The following is a 14,489-nucleotide window of genomic DNA, read 5'->3' on the forward strand; positions in this document are numbered from 1 at the left end:
ACAATGCCTGGCTAGAGTTCATGCTGTGTAACCCTGGATAGAAACCTTATAAGTCTCTTGGGAAATACTTCATTAATATTTCAGACAGCAAAAATTCAAAGGATGCTTTTTTCCTCAAGTGTTATAATGGGAAGAAAACATCTTTGCTGAAAGCCTGCCATTCAGACTTAAGATGCCGTATCATTTCTATCCTACCTTTAAAAAAAAGAAAAAATGAAACCAATCTTTCTGATTCAGATGAAGGTAGTAAGTTACAGACCTTATCTGAAAGATAAACCCACTACAAAGATCATGTTTAATTACTATTTAAAAACAAAAACCGCTACCATGTCACATATGAAATCTATGGTTGAATGCAACTCCATGTCATTCTCAGAATTCACAAGTTTGCCATCTGTCTAACTTTTTGGTGGCTAATTTTATTTAAGACTTGTAAATTGAATTATATTGCAAAACATCAGGTTTGGATTTGCAATTGAACAATATGGCTAACTTCATATTCCTAAATGCTGCTAATAAGCCCACTAGGGAGGAAAATAATAAGAAAAGTATACAGTGGTCCCCAAGACCACCAGCAGGTCTGATGACTCACTGGGACACACGGGATTCCATATATATAGTCACAGACACATTTACAGCCTTTCTAATGGGCAAAAAACACAAAGTAAAACGGAAAACAAGCAGCAAACTTCCAAGAGTCCTGACCTGGCGTAGTCACAGAGGAGGTGCTTCATTTACCCTGCAATGAGTTATAACAACACTTGTGAAGTGACGTCCCCCAGGGATGCTCATTGGACATTCAGCACCTAGGATTGTTGTTGGGGCCTGATTACGTAAGCACCCTTCCCTTACCAGGTACCAAATTTCAGCTCCTAGAAAGGAAGCCGGTGTTCGGCATCACCCATATTGTTTGCATGAACAGTTTAAACACAGGGAGCCATTCTTCATTTAGGAATGTAAACTCCCCCAAAAAAATCCACGATCTCAGATGCCAGTCAAAGGCCAAACTGGCAAGCAGGTTGTCTACGGATATGTTCCTTGGGCCTGCTACGTTAACTTTTTTGGCACATCCTCTTTTCAAATCCTGTTAGCAGGCCACCCCCATGGCACACTGGTAATGGTGTTCAAGAGCAGCTAGATCCCACAAGGTGACCATGGTTCAAATCCCACAGCCTGTCAGCCTGAAACACACTGGGCATGAGTGCAAGTACCCAAGATCCAACGGGTTAGAAAGCTGAGAAAGGGGACTGCAGTGGGACTAGTCCTTGGGAACGTGGTCATCCCTCCCTCTCTCTCACCCTCAAGTACATGTGTTCGTGCTCTATCGTGAATAATAGAAATTCTATTTCCCAACAAGCATGTGTGTTGTTTATTCGTTACTGTGTTCTGTCAAGTTTACTCTTCATTCCTAAATTGATCTTTTTCTTTAATCATACTTTCCTTAAAGTCCATCACCTATTTTCAATGCTTTCCTACTTTTCATTTATCTTCTGCTTTCACACTTACTGTCATTTTCCTAATGTCGTTTAGCTGGTTTCAAAATATTAGGTTATCATTTTTACTTCATTTGAGGCATGTCATTATCCATTTTATATTCTCTTTTTTTTTTTTTTTTTTTAGAGAGAGATTTTTGCTAAAGGGCTGTGCACTCACCAGAGAGACAAAAAGCAAGAAATCACACCCCAGGGGAGATAGCTATGCCACAATCCTTTCTCCGCCAATCTCCTCTTGGGACTTTGGGCACACATGCACATGGGCCTGGCATGAGTTCCAAGCCGCTGAGCCCAGGACTCAAACCACGGTAGACCATGTGGGAGTCCAACACCTTAACCACTATGCCACATGTTGACCCCTATATTCTCTTTTCTTATAATATTTTTATATGAGATTTTAATTTGGTTCTTTTTCTATCACTAATGTTTAAGTGAAGATTAATTTTCTTGAAATTTTAGGATATAACCATTGCTTAGGATAGTTGTTCTAACTTCACATATCCCTCTCCTGTTGCTTAAGCGTAGTTTTCAATCATGGCACCTGACTTCTGCTTTCACTTACAAAAGATTCACTGCATGAGAATTGTCCTCTGACCATAAGTAATTAAAATACTGGACAAATACATGAGAAAAAAAAAATCTTTCTTAAGGACAACACTTAGCACAGAACCTTAATTCCCAAGAGAAAAAAAAAAAAAAATGAGGCGAACACTTTGCCTGCCTTTGTGGCCAGCCCAGGGAAACGAGAATTTGAGTCAGAATGCCAGACAAGAGAGATGCACACAGAGAACTCCAGAGACCTGCAGAAGAGTCTCCTCAGCACTCTGGCCTAGTACTGACCCTCAGATGTGTGTGAAGACCTCCACGAGACCAGGAAAGAACCACCAGAAAATAGCATAGTGAAGAACGACCAGAGTTCACACAGGGCTGGCAACAGTTCATCCTCCAACCAGGGAAGACATATCTTAAAATACATGTGTACTGGTATAAGCTTCAGAAAGGAACTGCCTTAGGAATGGGACTAAAATAATGAAGAATTTCTTAACCTTCTTGGCACTATTGACATTTAAAATATGTGTGTTTGTATTTATATATAACGGGTCTGCAAAAAGTTCATAGAAATGCATATTATATTTTTAAAAAAGAAAAAATATTGGGTCAGATCGTGGTTAAGTTGGCTAAATCCTACACAAACAACTGCAGTTAAAGTCCTGCACCCAGCAGCTTGAAAATCATGCCGGGCATATGTGTGTCACACTCAAAATCCTAAGAAGAGAATGGAGAGGGGACTGTAGTGTGGCCATCCCTCCTGGGGGGGGGGCGTGATTTCTCTCTCTCTCTCTTTCTCTCTCTCTCTCTTTCCACCTCTTTCTCTTTCTGGCAAGCCATGCACATTATACGAAAAATTAAAAAACAAACAAACAAAAATTCCTAAAAGAGTGTGTTTCAAGAACAGTCTAATGTAAAGGCACTAAAGTAAATGCATATCAAGATTTTCATGAAATATCCAGCACTTTTATGAAAGCATCCGCTAAAAAGTTCAAAAGTTCAGCAACATAAAGAATGACTGTAAATAAAACTAAATTTTTAATACACAAAAACAATGTCCATTTTTCTAAAGCAATCATCTTAAGAAGCTACAATCATTTCCCGAAGTATAAGAACTACAGAATTACTCATCTAGAATTAGCTTTAGAGTCAAATTATTGGGTTGTCAGGAAAGTCATGATGCATTTTTGTATTGAAAACATAGATCATGATTTCCCCAATGACCTAACAGATGCCACCCATAAAACATCATCATCCACATACCATTTTTAAGCAAAACAACAATACCAGTTTTACCGCTGTTTTTATTCATTAATCTTGGTTTCTTGACTTTTTGGCAATTTCCAATCAAGCCCACAATCACAAGGTGAGGAATTCCTTCGGCCTAGTGGGAGTCAAGCACCTCAACCGCCATGCCACCTGCTAGCCTTGTTTTTTGTTTGTTTTAATTAATCCTGTTTTTTCTGAATGCCTGCTGGGGGCTGAGCTATGGTGGGTGCTGGAAATATACAAAGTGAGGGATTATCACTTTGGAGCTCTTCATTTCCTTTTTGTCTCTGGTTCCATGAGATTACCAAACAAGAGGTTTGGACACACATAGGTCACTAGCAAAGTCAGTGACCTATCAAAATAAGATGAAAAAATACAGTTTCACTCAATTTATCAAGAGATTAAACTTATGGTAATTTAAAAATTACCTTTTTTAAAAAAGTTTTTGCTATAAGAGACATGCAACTCACCAGAGAGAGACAGTGAGAAGGAAAGTGAGAAATCGCCACCCCTGGGGCGGGGGAAGTGGGGGAGGCCCCACCACAAAAACCTTTTCCTCCATTTTCCTCCTGGGATCCTGGGCATGCACATATGCCCAGCGTGATTTTCAGCTGCCAGGTCCGGGACTCAAACTGCAGCCAGTCATGTGGGAGTCAAGAACTTTAACCACCATGCCACCTGCTGCCCTTGTTTTTTGTTTGTTTGTTTCTTAAAATTAGTTTCCTTAACCCAATATTAGTGTTTCTTTCTTGATGTAAGAATAGAAACATAGCTTCTTAATTTTTATTTTAAGTTCTTGCCATAGGGTATATGCACTCACTGGAGAGAGACAGAGAGAAAGAGAAAGATGGAATAGGGAGAAATCACCTTCCCCCCAATCCCCAGGGAGGAGGACTGCACAGCAATCCCTTCTCCTCCATTCTCCTTCTGGGATTTTTGGACCCATGAGCACATATGTCCAACATGATTTTCAAACCACCAGGTCTGGGACGCAAATTACAGTTGGCCACGTGAGTATCCAGCCCCTTAACCACCAGGCCAGCTGCTGGCCCCAGAAACATAACTCTTAATGGGCAAGCTGTTAATCACTAGTTATACCTTACTTAGTTAGAGGCTCCCTACCATGACCAAGTCAAGTAGATAGGTAGTTTATTATCATCTCTTTATGGGGATCCAATGCAATCAAATGTACAGATGGATCTCTTTAATAAACTTATTTTTGAAGCCTAATGTAGAATCCAGTAAAGTACAATACCAGGTATTTCAATCCCACTAAACTATACGTGGATTAATTTAATGCCCAGATCAAAATATAAAACATTGGGACCAGCAGATTGTGTAACGGTTACATTGCTGGACTCCCACATAGTCAACTGCAGTTCGAGTTCCAGACCTGGTGGCTTAAAACTCACACCAGGCACGTGTATGTGTGTGCCCAAAATCTTGAGAGGGGAATGGAGAAGGGAATTTAGTGAGGTCATTCCCCCTAGCAAAGTGATTTCTCACTTTCTTTCTCTCTGTTTTTCTCTGTCTCTCCAGTGAGCACATGTGCACTATAGCAAAACATACATAACACACACACATACGTATATAAAATATCAACTAGAGCTGCACTATATCATTGCTCCCACCAACCTTCACTGCGTTCCCACCTGGCCCACGAAAAGAAACCACTCTTCTGAACAGTTTGCTCATCTGTTGCTCATCATTCCATGCATGTCTCTATACCCTCCTTAATATGTATGTGTTCTGAGGCAGTATATGAGACTTCTCATATGTTTCTAACTGCATATACTGATATGTGCTCTATCCTTCCACATCTTGATTTTGGGTTCAGTATACTATTAATTAAATTTTTAACATGGATCATGTAGCTCTAGTCAGGGTTCCCCAGCTCCCTGACCACAGGTGGCTGGTGGCTCATGGCCACCCCTAACCACTGTGCAGTGAGGGTGGTGAGATGGTGAACGAGGTTGTGTCTGTGTTTGCAGTCACTCCCCATCACTCGCATTGCCACCCGGGCTCCGCCTCCTGTCAGATCAGCAGTGGTACTGTACTCTCATAGGGCTGTAAACCCTATTGTTGTGATGGTTCTGTTGTATATGGTAATGTGGTGGTGGTGAAAACGGGGTGCACAGTCAATGTGGTGTGCTTGGGTTATCATGAGACCAACCCCTTCCCCACCCACATCATGGAGGGATTGTCTTCTATGAGGCCAGTCCCTGGTGCCAGGAAGGTTGAACTTCACACAATGAATCTGCTCTTCTTTTCATGGGCATTTAGATTACTTGTAAACAGACAACCATTCTGCTTCTGCAGAAATGATTCTAATCTAAACCGCATAAAACACACACCAAAGACATTACAGCAAGATTCCAAGGAACCTGCCCTTTCTTCTACTCTCACAGCAACCTGAAACCAGCATCACCACTTTGTTACTCAATTCATATTCTGCCATTCTACAGAATTAGCTGCTATCTGCTCACCCACCTCTGCAGAGGGTGGAGCTTACTGATCCAGAAATAATATAACAGAGATTGATTCCTGACAGAGCCAAACACGGGGCTGGAGAGGGTGCAGCACAGGAGGAAAAGTATCCCACTGCCTATTTTTATTTCACTGGTTAGTTTTTTTCTTTTGTAACTTTTTAAATTAGTATTATTTGTTATTATTTATACATTCAATCATTATACATCATTTAGTTTGTAAAGAGATTTTACCCAACATGATATATGCCACACAGCACATGAGTTGAGACTTCTATACACAACATCACCAACAGGCAAACCACATCTGTGTTATTAAACTAGTATTTTTCGATAATGTTAATTATTAGTTTTTACATTTCTGAAATCTACATAGTTCACCGCTCTTATACAAAGTTGTTAGGAGCTAGTCCACTTATCTCTAACTTCATGGTCCATGAAATAAGAACTGAAACCAAGAATAAGAAAGGGGGTGACATTTTATGAATGTTTTTAATATTTCCTCTTAATTCAGTGAGAATAAAGCATAGTTTTGTAGTCACAACTGTAAACTATCAAATAGCGGTCATGAATATAATTTGGCAGAACTCCTAAGGATTCTATCAATACTGTTAATCAAATAATATTTTTAATATTGTTCATCAACAATACCAAAGAGCTTATCATTTAGTTTGTAAAGAGATTTTACCCAACATGATATATGCCACACAGCACATGAGTTGAGACTTCTATACACAACATCACCAACAGGCAAACCACATCTGTGTTATTAAACTAGTATTTTTCGATAATGTTAATTATTAGTTTTTACATTTCTGAAATCTACATAGTTCACCGCTCTTATACAAAGTTGTTAGGAGCTAGTCCACTTATCTCTAACTTCATGGTCCATGAAATAAGAACTGAAACCAAGAATAAGAAAGGGGGTGACATTTTATGAATGTTTTTAATATTTCCTCTTAATTCAGTGAGAATAAAGCATAGTTTTGTAGTCACAACTGTAAACTATCAAATAGCGGTCATGAATATAATTTGGCAGAACTCCTAAGGATTCTATCAATACTGTTAATCAAATAATATTTTTAATATTGTTCATCAACAATACCAAAGAGCTTATCTTGGCACTCCAACAGGGTATTCTATCAGTAGTAGGTAAACTTCTCCAAATAGCATTTCCCAATTCAATTTAAGAAGTATTTTTAATATTCCCTCCCCAACATATACTTTTTTTTTATTCTTGCGGAATCACTTACTCAGGTTTGGAGAGCACTTTTTCCAAGTTAAATCCTTTGAGGTATTTTATTATTGCCGCCAAAGAGCACATCACAGGTTTCTCCAAGTTAATGATGCTAGAAAAACTCTGAGAACCTAAAAACAGAACATAAATCCTCACTAACATTTTTACTCATCATTATTAAAAACAAATTTTAGGTTAAATAAAATTTATTTTATGGTTGTTGAAATAATCACTTAGATAGTACCTCCTATAATTACCTTTTATCAATATAATTGATATGTGTAAATAATTTACACATTTTACACATACTTTGGGCACAAAGAAAAGGACATTTTCTAATGGTTGAATGTCTAACTTTTTTAGACAATAATAGAGCCTTTTTTTAAAATGTAAAATGCTCATCCACTTTGATCTAGAAATACTCCAAAACACGTGTGAAGGATGTGTATACAGGTGGTGAACTGAAAAATCTTTTGTAATGGGGAAAAAAATCACCATAAATGAACATCAATAGGGTAACAGTCAGATAAATTTTAGCGAACCCAGATTACTATACATCTACTAGAAGGAATGACTTACGGCCATCTGTACTGATAGGGACGGCCATCCATAACATATTGCTAAGTGAGGGGGAAAGTTGTATGATCACTCTTAACCCTCACTACGAATATAGCAACAGCTCTCCATCTGGTCTCCTGCCGCATCCCTGCACCCCACAGGGTATTCTGAACAGAGCAACCAGGAGAATGTGTACAGCAGATCCTTAGACGACTTTGCTCCAAAATCCCCCATGCCCCACCCCCAGCTCACTGGGTAGACAGCACAGTCCTTACAATGATCTACAAGGCCCTATGCAATCTGCCTTCCATTTCCCTTTCATTTCTGAGCTCACTTCCTAAACTCTGAGCTCACCTCCTCAAATTATCCCCACCTACCCCCATTTCTTTGTTCCAGCACAGACTCTTTGTTATCTCTTAAACATTCCAGGTACCTGAGGCCAACAGATGACATACTGTTAAGTCGCTCAACTCTCACATGGCTGACCATGGTTCGAGTCCCAGACCTAGTGCCTGAAAATCACTACAGGTGCATGTGTATATATGCCCAAGGTCCCAGGAGGAGACGGAATTGTGGCATGGCCATGCCTGCGGTGTGATAATTTCTCACTTTCCCTCTCACTATCTCCCTCTCACTATCTCCCTCTCTCTCTCTCTTTCTCTCTCTCTCTGTCTAGGAAGTGCACATGTCCTATGACAAAAACCTCTGAAAAAACAAAATTAAAACAAAACATACCAGATACACATTCACCTTAAGATGTTTTGTATTTACTAATGTCTCTGCCTGAAATACTGTGCCTTCACACGTCTACATGGCTGTTCCCCTTAACTCCTTCCATCTCTGTTCGAATCTTTGTTTGGTTGCCACTTTCTGAGCAAGGCCTTCCTTTACCAGTTTATTTAAAAGTTCAACCCCCCTGCCTGCCCTGCTTTCTTCATAGCATTTATCAACTGAGGCACAAACTTATTTTATTGTCCATATGCCAACATTAGAATGTAGCCTCCAGGGGGCCAGCAGGTGGCAAGGTGGCCAGCCCACCACGGTTCGAGTCCCGGACCAGGCAGCCTGCTTTCTCACTTTCTCTGTCTCTCTCTCTCTCTCACACACACACACACACTGTCCCTCTCTGGTCGAATTTAAATAAGTAAATAAATAAACAAACAAAGTTAAATAAAATAATTCTTAAAAAAAAAAATGTAACCTCCAAAAAAGCAGGAAGTTTTATTCCTTATATGCCCAAAGCCTGACATCTAATAGGCATTTAATAAAAATTAGTTTAAAGAATCAATCCAGGTTTATTCTAAACAAATACACAGAACTATGTGTGTATGTTTATATGTGCATGTGCAGACTGGCACATAAAAAAACCCTTAAGAATATATGCCAAATGGTTAATGAGTACTCTTCAGACATACATGGCAAAAGCGAGGAACAAATCTGGGGGAGGACTTTCACTCTTTTCTACATCCACGACTATGCTATCTGACATTTTTGCAAAAAGCATGTTTTACTTCCAGAGATTTTTTTTTAATTAGCAAATGTCTTCTACAAATCAGTAATATAAAATGTCTTTTTAACTATAGGTTTTATAAAACCAGGGTATAAAGACCTAACCACACCCTTTTCCACTGAGAATGTGATTTTCTTTTAATACATTTTTTTAGTTCCCCTGGAAACTTGATGAAGATAGAGACCGATGTGCTATGAAATAGCACTGCCTGTGGTAAAAACCATCTGAAATCAGTAAATCAATTTATTCTTTTTTTTTTCTTTTGCAAATTGCCAGAGGATGCATGTACTTGCCAGAGAGAGACGGAGAAAGAAAAAGAGAGCACACACACCCCGTGGGCACAGTTACAGGACAATCATTTTCTTCTGCTCCATCAGATTTCAGGCATGCACACACATGCACCAGGCATGTTTTTAAGCTGCTAGGGCTGGGATTTGAACCGTGATTGGCTGAGTAGTATCTGGCCTCCTATGCACAGCACTTAGCTACTATACTACAGGGCCAGGCCTAAAATTACATCTGGACTGGGAAGAATTAAAAATACCTGATTTAGGAGACCAGCAGGTGGTGTGGTGGTTGAGACACTGGACTCCCACATGGCCAACCATGATTTGAGTTTGAGTCCTGGACTTGGTGGTCTGCCTTCTGACTTCCTCTCTCTCTCTCTCTCTCTCTCTCTCTCTCTCTCTCTTTCTGTGTGTGTGTCTATGTGTGTGTGTGTCTCTCTGGGCAAATTTAAAATAAAAATAAATAAAATTTTAAAAATCATTCTTAAAAATAAAATGGGGGAGGCAGCAGATGACATAATGATTATGTCACTGGACTCCCACATATTTGACCGGATTTGAGTCCTAGACCCAGTGGCTTAAAACTCATGCCAGGCACGTGTGCATGTGTACTGAAGATCCTAAGAGGAGAATGGAGAAGGGACTGCAGAGTGGCCATCTCCCCTGGGGGGTGATTTCTTGCTTTCAGTCTCTTTGTCTCTATCTCTCTGATGAGCACACACACCCTACAGCAAAAATCTCTCTTCAAAAAGAAATAATAAAGTAAGGGGCCAGTAGGTGACATGGTGGTTAAGGCTCTGGCCTCTCACATGGCCAGCCTGACCATGGTTCGAATCCCGGACCTGACAGTTTGCTTTCTCTCTCTCACTCACTCTCTCTTTGGTCAAATTGAATAATAATGAATAAATAAAATTAAATAATTATTTTTAAAATAAAATAAAATAAAATAAAAATACCTGATTTCAGAGGTCTGGCCTACTCTCAGGACATTGGCTCTTGCAACTTGGCATGTTCTTGGTGGAGACTCTAGAAATAGATATTGGCTCCTGCAGGGCACAAGTTTCTAAGCCACCCACCTGATGCAAGTCTCCTACACAATGAGCTGCACCTGGGAGGGAGGAATTTAACCTCCCCGTGGCACGACGGACCACTGCAAAGACCACTGTGAGGACTACTGCCACCAAGAGGAAGGCATTCCCTGAGAGCAAGCTGCATTTTCTGTCCCACATCTTTCAAGTTCTATGAAGTATCTAATGAAAAGAATGGGTTATGGCAGCCCTGTGATTTAGACTTGGCTTTAGTTGAGCATAAGATGACTCCTTGATGACACTGCACACTGGTGTCAGGAGCAAGATACACTCAGACACTCGGTTCAATCTGACCAAGTTTCATGAGTTAAAAGAGAAATGCTAACAAGACTTAATTCTTCAGTGGAAGGGTGGATCGATTTTCTCCACATGGCGTCTGATGAGGGTTGGTGTAAGACCATGTTTATGCCGAGAGGAAAAATGCCTCTTCATCTCACTGTCCATGAAACGGACTTTGACATAAGCTGGACTGGTGGGAATGAGGTGAAGAGACAAAAGCAGGCTCTGATGTCTCACTGAGGAAATGTGAATTAGACAAAGACGTTTAGACCCTGCCACCAATATTCTGGTATTTTAATTCTGGCAACCAACCTTTTGAAATACTAGTCTTCATCAGAATATTTATCCAAACATTCTATGAAATTGAAAGGATACTAATGGACCATCCTTAATGGCAAGAAAACAGGAGGAGGACAGTCCATTCCTTGCACTTCGAGCTACTAAACGGTCAGAAGTTGCTAAAAGGGAGACTCTACAGTGGTACTCTTCATGAGGGAAGAACAGGCCACGCTCCCCTCTGCAGTTCCCCCTACCTCAGTGGCAACTAACCTAGTTGTCACAGAATGGAAAGTTATATATACACCTTTACCTAAATCTCAGATCAGCGCAATTTGAGGACAGGCAGCTAGCCTTATAAAATATTTACCTTTGATGTCAACTTTTGCATCTTTTGCATAAAACTCTGTAACCGCCTGGAAAGCATGGCTGTACTCAAAATACAGACTGTTCATCCTTTCTACTCGAATTCTGTCATCCCGTACACTGAAAGAGAAAAGAAAATTTTAAAGATAATTATCTATTATCTTGAACTATCTGCAAATGGTTTGTGTTATAATGAGCTAAAATATTTAAAAACATTAAGTTTATAAAGTAAAAAAGTGACAGTAGCTAAAGTTGATTTAGTAGTGAACACAAAAAAGTTTCTTAAATAAATTTAGTGTAGCCTAAATGTACAGTGTTTATAAAGTCTACAACAGTGTAATGTCCTAGGCCTTCACATTCACAGACCACTCCCTCGATGACTCACCAGAGCAACTTCCAGGCATGCGAGCTCCTCTCATGGCAAATGCCCTATACAGATATGTGTGTGTCTGTGTGTGTATGTAAGTGTGTGTGCAATTTTTTTTAATTTGCCAGAAGGTGCATACATTTACAAGGCAGAGAGAGAAGAGGAGGAGGGAGTGAGAGAAAGTACCCTAAAATGAAGTCTGGCCACACTGCAATCCTGCTCCTCCATTTTCTCCATCCTGTCAGGATTTTGGACATACCACACACACATACCCAGTGTGGTATCCACACTGGGGTGGAGATTTGAGCCACACAGCTGGAGATGTAGTATTCGACTGCCTTAACTATCAGCCAGACCCCACATGGTCTAGAGCTGGCCCCAGGTATATCATCTTTTATCTTTTATGCCATATTTTACCGGTTCTTTTCTATGTTTAGATATGTTGAAATATACAAATATTGGGCCAGCAGGTGGTGTGGTCGTTAAGGCACTAGAGTCCCACATGGCCAACAGTGGTTCGAGTTCCAGACATGATAGTTTGAAATTCATGCTAGGTGCATGTGCATGCGTGCCCAAAATCCCAAGAAGAGAATGCAGAACAAATTGTGACAGGGCCATCCCTCCAAAGGGTGATTTCTCACTTGCTCTCTCTCCATCTCTGTCTGTCTCTCCAGTGAGCTCATGTGCCCTACAGCAAAAATCTCTCCAAAAAAAAAAAGACACAAATATTTACCTCTATATTACAACAGCCTACACTATTCTGTGTGGGAACATCTGTATAGGTTTGCAGGCTAGGAGCAATCAGCTACCCCACACAGCCCGCACGTAGAGGAGGCGATGCCATCTAGGTTTGTGTAAGTGACTCTGTGATGCTTGCACGATGATGAAACTGCCTAACGAGGCATTTCTCAAAACATACTCCCCCTGTTAAGCACCATGTGCTGTATTTTCTTTCCCATTTTCTTTTTTTTGTGAGTCCTCATTTCCACCTCCTTCTCTTCTCCACTCTTTATTGCCTTACGCCCATGACTGTTAAATCCCAAGTCAGCAACCTAGAATGGATCCTTCCATGTTTCCTCATGTTCATATGACCATACATAAACTTGTGTCATGTACATGTATATATGTACATATGTACTCATACAGGAGTCATTGTATTATAAAAATGAGATGACCTTAAACATACTTTTCTGCATTGGGTTTCTTCACTCTTGAAAATGTCTCCATATTGCAAAAAATTGGAGGACATAAAAGCAGTGAAGGTACTTAGTGAGAATAGGACAGTGTGGAATGGGGGAGGTGAAGAGAAGAGGATAGAGAGAGATAGCAAGAGAACTAATAGAGAGGCAGGACGTTAGTGAGAAACAGATATGGCTTATTAACTGTTGATGACATGTATAGTATTCTCAACTGGATCGGTCTGAGAAGTATTTCATGATGGGCAAAGTATTTTTACAAGCAAAATGAGAAATAGCGATTGACTGTTTTAGAAAATAATTATAATAATAATAATGATTGGGGAAAACATAGAAAAGATATCGAATGTTGAAGTGGGGAGATTAATGTCTTTGTACTGACTGACATGCATGGCATTCCCTTTTGAAAAAGCAATGTAATACACTGTAAAGTTATATGTAATCCAATGTAATATAAAGAAGATTATGATGATAATAAAAATTTTTTAAAAAAAGTCTCCATATAAAGTGACCTAGTTATAACACATTCTTTTTAAGGGCTGGAAAATATTTCATAGTGTGTAAAAGCTATAATTTATTCAATCATTTCTTTTTTAAAGAATTAAGTATGTAATTTATTATTATTGTTATTATTATTATATTATTTTGACCAGAGAGAGAGAGGAAGAGTGAAAAATCAAGCTGCCAGGTCCAGGACACAAACCGTGGTCAGCGATGTGGGGCTCCAGCCCCAACCACCACACCACCAGCAGCCCCTCAATCATTTCTTTATTGTCTGATATTCACTTGGTGTTAATATTTTGTCAGCGGCTGTTTTTTTTAAGACTTATGTATCTAATTTTATTTACCATTATTATTATTTTTTTTTAATTTGCTAAGGGGTACACGTGCTCACCAGAGAGAGACAGAAAGCAAGAGAAAAAGCAAGTCACCAGACCCAGGACTTGAATCGTGGTGAGCCATGTGGGAGTCCAGTGCCCCAACAACCACACTACTTGATGGCCCCGCACATGCTGTTTTAAAACACTTAAAAATAATAAAATAAGAGCCTGGCAGGTGGCGCAGTGGTTAAAGGTGCTGGATTCTCACATGGCTGACCGCAGTTCAAGTCTCAGACCTGGCAACTTGCTTTCTCACTTTCCCTTTCTCTCTCTCTGGTCTAATTAAAAAATAACAATAACAAATGGAATTTAATAAATAAATACTTTTTTTAAAAATAACAAAATAAAATATTATAGATATGGTTCTATCCTACACATGTATCTCCCTAATCACCATCATCTCTACCATTTTCAAAAGTAAACAGTATCTTGCATTTAGCATGTATTACTAACATATAGTTTTATACTTTGCACTACATTATATTGTTTCATACTTTTAATTAGAGGTACTTCATTACATCTTGCATTTGCACTCACTGTTATTTTTCTAAGTTTTATGCATGAAGACAAGCACCTTTTGTAAAATTTGAACTGGTGCTAAGTATTCTTTCTCATATTTGCTAGTTAATTTTTAAGATCTGTTTTTC

General features: G+C 39.4%; 1 protein-coding gene across 1 annotated transcript in view; it reads right to left on the bottom strand.

Moving 5' to 3' along the window:
* The window catches only part of MSH3 (mutS homolog 3), a gene marked incomplete in the record, with an annotated part of 248,405 nt that overhangs the window by 169,936 nt on the left and 63,980 nt on the right, over positions 1–14,489 (bottom strand). The window contains 2 exon segments of the mRNA XM_014585921.2: positions 7,051–7,165; positions 11,403–11,518. Of these exon segments, the coding sequence (XP_014441407.1) occupies positions 7,051–7,165; positions 11,403–11,518 (231 nt within the window).

This window comes from Tupaia chinensis, unplaced genomic scaffold (assembly GCF_000334495.1).
Source record: "Tupaia chinensis unplaced genomic scaffold, TupChi_1.0 Scaffold000099_1, whole genome shotgun sequence".
Classification (NCBI taxonomy): Eukaryota; Metazoa; Chordata; class Mammalia; order Scandentia; family Tupaiidae; genus Tupaia; species Tupaia belangeri.